The sequence below is a fragment of the Glycine max genome, chromosome 19 (genome assembly GCF_000004515.6).
Source record: "Glycine max cultivar Williams 82 chromosome 19, Glycine_max_v4.0, whole genome shotgun sequence".
Taxonomy (NCBI): Eukaryota; Viridiplantae; Streptophyta; class Magnoliopsida; order Fabales; family Fabaceae; genus Glycine; species Glycine max.
The window spans coordinates 47,959,638-47,970,677 of NC_038255.2; the positions used below are offsets into that span (position 1 = coordinate 47,959,638).

The 11,040-nt window shown below is 30.9% G+C and overlaps 1 protein-coding gene across 1 annotated transcript; it reads left to right on the top strand.

Moving 5' to 3' along the window:
* The first annotated feature begins 4,656 nt into the window (after nucleotides 1-4,656).
* On the top strand, nucleotides 4,657-6,499 carry MYB64 (MYB transcription factor MYB64). The gene is made up of 3 exons (NM_001255314.2): nucleotides 4,657-4,958; nucleotides 5,055-5,184; nucleotides 5,341-6,499. The coding sequence occupies exons 1-3, from the start codon at nucleotides 4,826-4,828 to the stop codon at nucleotides 6,323-6,325; spliced, it is 1,248 nt and encodes a 415-aa protein (NP_001242243.2). The 5' UTR covers nucleotides 4,657-4,825; the 3' UTR covers nucleotides 6,326-6,499.
* Nucleotides 6,500-11,040: the final 4,541 nt, after the last annotated feature.

Sequence of the window (11,040 nt, forward strand, 5' to 3'; positions counted from 1 at the left end):
TTGTGTTATTATTAAAATGTTAATTATTAATGTGTTATTATTATTTTTTTGACAGCGTGTTATTATTATTATTATTGTGTTAATAATTTTTTAATTGTTATTGTGTTATTATTATTGTTATTTTGTTAATAGTTTTTTTTTTTAAATGATTTTATGATATATAAGTATTGTTTTTATGGAAAATGCTAACATGTGCCCTTAAGACACTTGTTACCAAATTACGAAGACAATAATCATGAACCCATTGTTCAAACACAAAAGCAGGAACAAGAAGATGCTAATATATGAAGGACTAATATAGGTTCAGATATGTGGAGAAATGCTAATAATTAGGCGAACATGAAGTGAGAATCACTTTGTTATTATTTTTTTAGGCAATAATGACTTTGTTATTAAAAGGTTTAAAATTTCTATCATTTTTATTTTCTTTATTCAAACATTATAATTTATTTATCATATTTTTCATTTTATAACTTCCGTTATTTTTTTGTTTAAAATGTATTAATCTTTCAAAATCTTAAAAATCCATAAAGTACTTTGAAATCTTAAAAATCTGTGTTAGAAATTCATTAAAATCTTGGGTTAAGAATCCTGATTGTAAAAAATCTTTTAAAAAAATTCTTTTAAAATCCCACAAAATCAATACAATCCCACATAATCTTTTAAAATCTTCAAGATTATTTTTGTCAAAATATTCTCTTAAAATCCCAATCCAATTAGTTAACAAGGATAGACAATATTCAAATTTTAATTATTAGAAAATTAAATAGTTTTTAATCAGCCAACATTTTCAGAATACTTAGTTAACAAGACTTCTTCTATTATGGAAAAAAGTAATTGATAAATTATAGTAAGTTGAACTTTTGGGGACCAGAATGTTGGCATCCAAGCACAAGCAGAGGTCCAGATGCAGCAATGGGGGGAAATTCAACTTCTAATTAAGGTAACTGCATTGTATAAATTGATCTATGTTCCTAAATTGTACTATAAAATATTACCGAGATATAATTGGGGAAGAACCGTAATGATTATGATTAAATTTATATAAAATTGTTTATAACAGATTGATGTTGTGTTTCATGATCCCATACTTTAATATTTTTTATTGTTATCTTTGTGATTCTGAAAGGTTCTACAGTCGATGTGGACGACAGATTCGACAGTTAATGATGTGCAATAATTCATAATGCTTCTCCTTTTCTCTGTTTTTCTAAATCTTATATATATATATATATATATGTATATTTCTCTTTTTTAAAAATTTAATATAAAATATATGATGTTGATGAGTTTGTGCTGCAGACTAGGATAATCCCTTTCTAATTCTAGATGAGTTAATGTTGAGCTGCAGAATATTCTTTCCATTTTTAAATGCAGAAGCTTCTTAATTCTTATCCTTGCCTGAGTTTCTGAATAAAGATATACTGCATAATGCCAAAAAATGCAGAAAGCAGAATGGGGAGTTCTTAAGCTATAAAGAAAAAGAACAGAACATGGACAGAGAAAGAGAGTCAGAGAGGAAGAACCACAAGGCTGCTATATATTTGCTTTTGTGTATTTCTGTATGTATACATGATAACATGAAATTAAAGTATCATCACCATCATGCTTTATTCTTTCTCTTTTCTGTTTTCTTTTTTAGCTTTTGGTTATTCAAAAATAATAATTTAATCGAAACAGAATATATTTCGCATATAATTACTTATCAAATGGGGAAGTGCTATTTATATAATGTACTATATTTTTTATTTACTTACTTTTTGACATTCCACACGAGCTCATAGTTTCTTGTATGAAATGATAAATACGAAATCAATGAACATTTTACGGGCAAAACACACATGCATGGTGCTTGATTGGCCGATGAACAAAACCTTTGGATTTGGATACAAAATGAGTAAACCTTTAGTTTATGTTATGAGTAAAGCCATATTTTTTTTAAATAATATTAATCTTTTTAATCTGATAATAAAAAAATCTAACAAGAATAAATTTACTTACTTTTTCATTTGGTAAATATAAGAATTGGTATTTCTTGTATATACTACAGATATTTTTTACAAGTAATAATCATATTAAAACCAGATAAAATCACATGAATCACACAACTTTTCTTATAATTATATATTTTAGTACTTGAATTCAAGATTACTTATTAAAAATTAATAAAATAATGTTATAATTGTGCTAATATTTATCAGTAAATATGACTATTCAATAATAGTTTAAAAAAAGGGTTTAACTGTTTAAATAAAAATATTACTAATTAATCTAAAAAAAAATTAGCTAATAATAAAATATTTTTATAATCGAAAATCAATGAGATTAATTCCTAATGTAAGAAGTAAAACAAAAAGAACTTCTGTATCATTTGTTCAGAGAAATATTGCACATGTGATGACCATACATGCCGGTGGGATGGTTGTGGACTTAATAAGATTTTAATAAATCCATTGACAAATTATTATCGACTGAATCAACTAACGCGCCCAAATGTTAGTTGTCCATAATTAAAGCTTTGCTTAAAAGTGGCAGGTTAATAATTGTTAGATAGAAATGATATAAAACCCTATAATATTCAAAATGGTTAGCATTTTTTTTTTCTTATAGAATATTTTCTAAATTTCGTTGCTATATGCTACTGTAGACGCGTCTTTGTGACCACCAACATCCATATATAGTTTTATTATTCTATACTGATATATATTTTTATTTAATCTAATCATTTTGTTTTACTCTACTTTCCCTTTTTCCTGGTCAATTTACTCCATAGAGTAAAGTTTCCATATTTTAAATGAGTTCAACAAAAGGAGAACTGAGAGAAATCTATCCTTGAAAATGGAAACTATGATCAGAAGGAATTAATTGACAACACTCAGTGGATTTCTACATATAAAGGGTAACGTGCATTATTTGTAATAAAATAACAAAAAAAGAAAAAACATTGTTCTTCTTTCCACGTATTGATGGAACTTTTCAAAGAAATCATGACATTGGGTGAATTACACATAAAGCTCAAAGCATAAAGAACAGACAGAATCCTATTTTATTTTTATTTATTTATTTTGTCATACCCAAGTTTTCCAGCTCTAGCTAAAGGGATATTTCACTATTTGACATTTCGCTTGTCACACAGATGGGCAAAAATTAATTAGTGTGCTTGTCGTATGGATTTTGATTGAACTTGCGTCTCACTCAATCTTAATTCTTAAATCATCAGACTAATTATTCAGAATCAGTTTTGTTCTTAAATACAAAAAACACCCTTGATAATGTGCATATCTAATCGAGATTGAATTTAAGTAGGATCAAATTATATTCACTCGAATTGAAAATTAACAAGGATTATAATTATATCTGAACTTATGGGTATTCATTCAATATCGTTCCAATTTCCAACTTTGATAGAAAAAAAATTGCTTTAACCAGGAGTAAGAGCGGATTCAAGTTTTATACTTGAAAAAATAGCTTGTTTATTACTTTTATTTAAAATATAAAATATAAATAAATAACGACTTAGCTAATTTCAGTGTGAGAATGGTAAAAATATTAAAAAAAAAATCTTCTGAATCCCTCTCAACCTACAACAAAAGATGTCATTAAAAACGAAAAGCCAAGTAACGTAGGTGAAATGAAAGAAAATAAAAATGAATAGTAAATGCTAAGTTAATTTTTTTATATAAGTAAATCCTAAGTTAATTTTAATTTATTCTACTAAATGATTAAAAATATATATTTTGCGTGAATTAGATCATGTTACTCGAGCATCGCCCTGATCTTTCCTCACATGACACCGAATCAGGACATAGGGAAGTGTACGAATCTAAATTGAGTTGAGGCACAAGTCTGGTTCATGAACACCTCGTACACAAATTGTAGTGTGTGGCGAGGAAATTTGCATTTAATTGCTACATTTGTTATAATTGCATTTTTTCTTCTTCATGAGGGGGTCCATGGTGGTGCTACGTAATAGGATTAGTCAACACTACACAACTCACTGTTTGTGTTTGTACCTAACAAAAGATAACTTGTAGTAACTTGTTCAGCAGAGACGTAAACCCCTGCCACTTCTCATTTCGTTCCTTCCTCCTATAACTCTTGGAGTATCAATTTTCATGCTTCATTTACAAGCATGGATTGTAGTCAGATAAGTCTTTCCCTTCATAAATACAACGAGCGAAATTGCCCCACCATTACTACAAGAGACATTAACACTCACAAGTCATACCTCCCATAAGACATGGTATACTGTTTTTTTGGGTAAACCCATATTATCTTTCAGCAAGATTCATTTTTTAAGGTAGTAAAATCTATTTAAAGAGTTAAAAAAAAAATCAATATATTATTGTTCTATATATACTAATTGGGCAATCAAACTTCTACCACATGGTTAAAAAACATGATTATCTGTCAACCATAATACACGATATCATTGATTGATACATGTTATATTGTTTATTAACCTCATATTTCTTATTTTTCTCACCTAGTTAAAATGAACCTTCCCTGATCCCATAATACGTGCACATACTTTTAAGAGGAAAAAAGAAAAAAATAGAAGGAAACTTACTACTGAGTACCGACTATGACATCTCTCATGGGGCCTCCATCTTATATTAATTCAACTCCTTTTCTTAGCTGCCACTTCATTTTCCTGTGTTCAATTCACATAATCTCTCTCGCTCTCATATTCTCCCTATCACAGTCTGGTTCAGTGCCACTCCTGCTGACATTTCACCTACAAGTTCCATTCAATAAGCCATCAGTTAATTGGAAAGGTAGTTCACCCCCTCATTGTTTTGTGGGGGAAAACCCACAATACAAAATGGGAAGGCACTCTTGCTGTTACAAACAGAAACTTAGGAAGGGTCTTTGGTCACCAGAAGAAGATGAAAAACTTCTGAGGCATATTACGAAGTACGGTCATGGATGTTGGAGCTCAGTTCCTAAGCAAGCAGGTACTCCAACACTCTATAGTCTATACCACCCCATTTAGCATAAAATCAAGGGAAGAAAATTGTGGTTCATTTCCTGTCAATGTCGTTTATTGGCAGGTTTGCAGAGGTGCGGCAAGAGCTGCAGGCTTAGGTGGATCAATTACTTAAGGCCTGATTTGAAGAGAGGTACATTCTCACAAGAGGAGGAAACTCTCATCATTGAACTTCATGCAGTGCTAGGGAACAGGTAAATCTATTCATGATTTTTAATCTCTGGCTCTCGGCCCAGTGATACCTGACCGTTGAAAAAAGAAGAAGAAGAAAACTATTACATTTTTCTTGTGATTGGGTCATCCTAGATATCTTGACATAGATGTTCTTTTTCTTTCCTTTTCTTTCTCAGATGGTCTCAAATTGCAGCTCAATTGCCAGGGAGGACCGACAATGAAATAAAGAATCTGTGGAATTCTTGCCTAAAGAAGAAACTGAGGCAAAGAGGAATAGACCCTGTGACACATAAGCCACTGTCAGAGGTTGAGAATGGGGAAGAGGACAAAACAAGAAGCCAAGAGTTATCCAATGAATTGAACCTCCTGAATTCAGAGAGCTTCAAGTCAGATGAAGGGTCCTATGAGCAGAGAGCATCATCATCAATTGCCCCCAAAGCCTATGAGATGGAAGGCTCTTGCAGCTCCAAGATTAACACCACCAAAAATGACACCAACTTGATGTCCAATTGTTCCAACAAAGACATGTTCTTAGACAGCTACACCACTAGTTGCCAACCCTCAGATTTGATGGGAAATTACCCTCTTCAAATCACTGACACTCTCCCAACCAATTCAAACTCTTGCCATTGGTTCAGCCAAACTGCAAGACCCTTTGATATGAACTCTGAGTTTACAATCACTTCCAATGTTATGTCCATTCTTCCACCTACAACAACCTCATTTCTCCCAAGCACTTCTTTTTGCTACAAGCCATCACTTGGTGTCCCTTCAGAAGATATTTCAACAGCATCTTTTGCTTTGAATGGTCCCAATTACTGGGAAGCCAGTGCCTCCAACAACAGCAATGGAAGCAACAACACAAGTGATGGCAGCAGAGAGTTGACAACTACAAGTAGCAAGAACAGTGTACTCTCTTCTTGGGGATTGACAGAAGAAACAAAGTGGTCTGAGTACCTCCAAAACCCAATGCTAATGCTGGCAGCTCCTGAATCATTGTGCAACCAAATTAGGCCAGCCACACATTTGGTACCTGATAACACTTTAGGGTCAATAATAGTGCCTGATTCCAAGGACCAACAACAACAACAACAATCTCAAAATTCTAGCATCTTCTCCAAGGACACGCAGAAGCTAACAGCAGCCTTTGGACATATATAGCACCAGGCTTTGACACAATGAAATACTATTTTAGAAGGGCTCCAAGGGATTTATTTGTGTTCTTAGTACAGGTGTGTGAAACAACAGATTAATTTTGCTCTTGTATATAGATAAGGTCTGTAAAAAAAAAAAAAACATTTTGGTAATACATTTGTGAGCCAAATCATTTGTTTTTTTTACCTTCTCGGGTGTGGGTGGAATAGAATTGCAGAATAAGGATTGCTCTGCTTTGTTCTTTCTACTCTTTCTTTTCATTTCCTTGCTACACTGTTGACTGCATTGCAACGGTGCATTCATTAACTTCCAATACTTTTACACCATCCACAGATGTTTATTAGCACACGGGAAGTATCACTTTTAGTTACTTTGACCACACACTATTTACCGAATCTCTTTCATCCGTTATGATCTTCTATTCTTCTCTCACCGCACTATCTTTTAGAGTACTCAAAATGGCATCAAACTTGTGCAGCCAAAACTTTACCCTATCCAATATCCTAAGGGTTGCCCATCATTTTCTTGACACAAGAATGATTTATTCTATTTTATTTATTTCACTTCCATAAATAATAGCCTAAGTTTCAAGACTTTCCCATCTAAGCAAGTTTTAATTTTACTTGCACAAGGAGGTGACTGGTGTTGTTATCTCTCAAAAAAAAAAAAAAAGGCTACAAGTGAATACTAATAATTTGCTTTAGTCATCACAAAGAAAGGGACAGGACCAAAGATTAAATTTAGAAAAAGATGCCCCTGGATAATCTTTGACATTTGCGAACATTTTATTTATTTTTATAAGTTCTCCCTCTTACAAGTCATTGACGCAAGGGAAGACTAACAATAACATGATCATGTGCGCGTATGTATGTAGAGTGGCACCACTAATGAATTGAAGTTGAAAGTTGGAGACTTAGTTAGGGTCCGTACAAAGAGATATGGACCTCTAAGTTAATGTGCGCCTTATGTGTGTGGACGTGTCTTTTAGCCCTTTGAACACACTTGAAAACATTATCTCATTTGCAAAGTGAGAAACTTCCAATTCCAAGGTAGTTTCAGAAAAGTGGCTTGTGGCTAACCACATCCCCGCCACAGGTGGCAACATCAATATCCCTTTGGCTCTCGTGTGCAAATCCACCCCACACCCTCCACCGATTCTGCAGATTTCATTGACCCTCTATAATTTACTTAGACAGTTCCAAATATACATCACTTAAATTGAATTCTTAATATATAAATGATTTTTGTTTTGAGTTTTAGATATAAAAAATTTGTTCTAATTACATGATATATTAAAAAAATTATTTAAATTTTAGTCATAAGTTAATTAATGATGTGACATTGTCGATTAATTGAGATTGTATTACATCATCATTGACAAACATGAAATAAACATCACAAACTTAGAATAATAAAATTAATTTATCATGAACTTAAAAGAAAATTTAAATACATATCATGAAACTAAAAATTATTTAAGTAAATATATATTTACTAATGTAATCTAACCGTTTATAAGTTTGGGATAAGTTGTAAAAGTAGTCAGTGCTCTATATTTAATAATTCTATAAAATTCTTACAATATGATTGTCTGAATGTAATGTAATATACTACGAATGTAATATAATATACTGTGATTATATATAAGTAAAAAATAATGACTTTCTATGTTAAATTTAAATACAAGTAAATTTAATTAATTTTATCTTATTATTTAATGTTATGATTCCTTATACATCATTCGTTTAATTTTATTTTTATTTTTAATGATTTTTTTATTCATGATATATAATAAGTTTCAATGAAAGATATTTTTAAAATAATCTTATTTTTTACTTGAGATTAAAAAAAATTAAATGATGTCAATTAATTTTCTTAATTAGTGTAAAATTAAATATTTTTAGAAGTAGTTTTGGAACTTTAGATGCTTTTAAGAAAGGGTTTAATATTTATGGAGTTTAAATTTTATACCAGTTAATTAATTAGAAATTATATTAAACATAATATTTATGTTAGTTTATGAATATACTTTTTCCTTACCTCTTATTTTGTATATATTCATATAACTTAGAATTTCCAGAGTACTAAAACTCACAGCAAAACTGAAAAAGAGAATTTTCCGACGGCATCAAATGTAAATTTAAAAGACTAAGCAGCGGTTCGGTTCAAAGTTAATTTGTTAGAATTAATTTTAATAAAAAATAATCTTGAACCATTATGATTGAGATGTGTATCTAAATTAATGTGAACCATATATTTATTGGAGCATGCGTTTTTCATTATAAATATGACAATTGATTTTTCAACTTAACCGAAAAAAAAAATTCATACTTAAAAAAAAGATTTTTCAACTTTAAAACAAATAAGGATTAAGGTTATATTTGTTTTTCCGGTGGGAACTATTTGACGGTTTGCCCATGCCAAAAAAATTTCCTAAATCAACCGTACCTTCATTTTAGCCTTGAATCAAGGTAGATTGATTTAGGAAAAAAAAAACGTATATATAAATTATAAAGAAGGAAAGTAAAAAAAAAAACATAGATATCTACAACTTGAGGATTAAAGTAGGGGCTTTCTAAGTAACAACCTTGTTTTAACAATATTGACTTAAGTATTAAGTTACTGGAAGCTAGGTATGCGTGAGAGAGTGACAAGTACCCCATTTTCCTCACAGAACACTTGGACAAGAATGATATAAGAACTAACACGTTGATTAGTCCATAAATTGTAGGGAGTACGAGGTACCCCAAATTGTTTCATTGAGTGAGTTATAAGTCATCCTCAACAAATGCATGTTTACACAGTAATAGTACATACTACTTCTGATATATGAAAAACATAACTACTACACCCAGCTACAGTAAATAATTAACAAAATACAAAACTGGATCATAAATTAATAATTGTTTACTTTCCTGGTTTACTAAGCAAAGGTACGTAATTGGTACTGCAACTGCAAGGATGCAATCAAAATGCACCTTTCCTGCAGTAAGCACCCGTTTAACCAGCATTTCCAAGTTTTGACGTTATCCGTATTATGATCAATTAAAACCATTTAGTTTAGAGGAAATTATAAAGTAACTATCAAGGTGGTAAAATATGAATGCCTTGGGATTACAGCTGGACTCAGATTTATGTGGTACTGGTACACATCTAGTTGGTGTGGTGAAATATTTAGGGTAGAGGTTAACTTCTATCTTCATCTCATGATAATTTTCAGTTTTCACTTTTAAAGTTTAATTTATAAAATTGTTATTTTATATCCTATTTACAAATATTAGTAGATGAAACAGTAAAAACTGAAACAAATTAAAAACAAGATGACAGATTTGTAAATTAAAAGTAAAAATAGAAAATAAAAACATAAGTAATTAATGGACTCTTTAAGCATTTGACATGTGATTTTACACATGGGAATATTTAACATTCCTAATTCTTGCTTAAATAATAGCATTTCGAAATGATAATAGTACTGCAAAGCAAACCAGAGAATAATTAACTTCTAGTTCAAATTAGAGTTAAAAGGTGAACTTCCAACACAACGATGAACACAAATCCAATTTGCTAGATGTTAAAAATTGAACTTGACAGTTAACTACATACGTTTCAGTGGCGTTGCAAATGGTTACTCGTTAGATAATTGATATGCATAAGGGCCAAGAATTAATCATCCAAGTACCTCAAGTTACCTTACAACATGTCAAACTACACGATGTGTCCTACTCTTGAGTTGGACCCAGCAAAAAAACTTTGGTACCAATAAAAGGCTTGCATGTAGCTACTAGTATTTGTATAGCCTAAAGAGGACAAAGACAAAGACATAAGATAACTCTTTAAGCTTCCAAAGTATATGAGAAATCATTGAAGAAAGAGAGTGGGAATATAATAAATGATTATCTTATCCCAACTGTTGCTTTGAATTACATGTAGGGAATGCTTTCAAGTTTCGTGAGTAGTGTTACTGTTTTGACTCTGAATTGCGTTTCCTATTTTTGGTCAACGTGTCGATTCGCTCTTATGTGAAGAATTCACGTTTATTGCTTCTTGTTTGATTTTGGGCCCATGAAGGGCTTATCCGTGTAACAGTTATTTGTGAATGCTGACAGAAAAGCCCATCTGGTTAATCTGGATCGGCTCGAAGGAGGCCCAAATTAGATTCTGCCTCACCGTTGAATTGCCGTTCTAATGTTGCTTCCTGTACTTTGTTTTTCCTTCCAGAACCAGAATTACATTCTGAAACGTATTCCTTTTTTTATGTCCAGAATAATCATTCCGAAAGATTTCAGGAAGCAATAGCCGAACAAAAATAATTTAGCCATCCATGACCATAATTATTAGAGAGAGAGTAATGGCTGTAAAAAAAAAAATAATAACGTCATATATAGCTAGAAATAAATCATTTGAATTTTTGACAGAACTCACCTAGATTTTAGAGCGGGTGTCAGATGAAATTAATTACATCGTGTGACTAGTAGCATATCATAGGAATTTTAACACCCCACTGAAAAAAATTGCCTGTTTAAATTTTTTTATTTTTAAAAAATAAACAGATTTATATTTTTGATGTATTTTTTTAAATGGTTTTTTTATAAAAAAAAATTTTCTATTTTTTAAAAAATAAAATTATGTTTGCTTCTTAAAAAATCACTTTTATAAAAGCATGGTTTTAAAAATAATTTCTTGAGTTTAAATGTACTAACTCTATATGTATCATCAATATC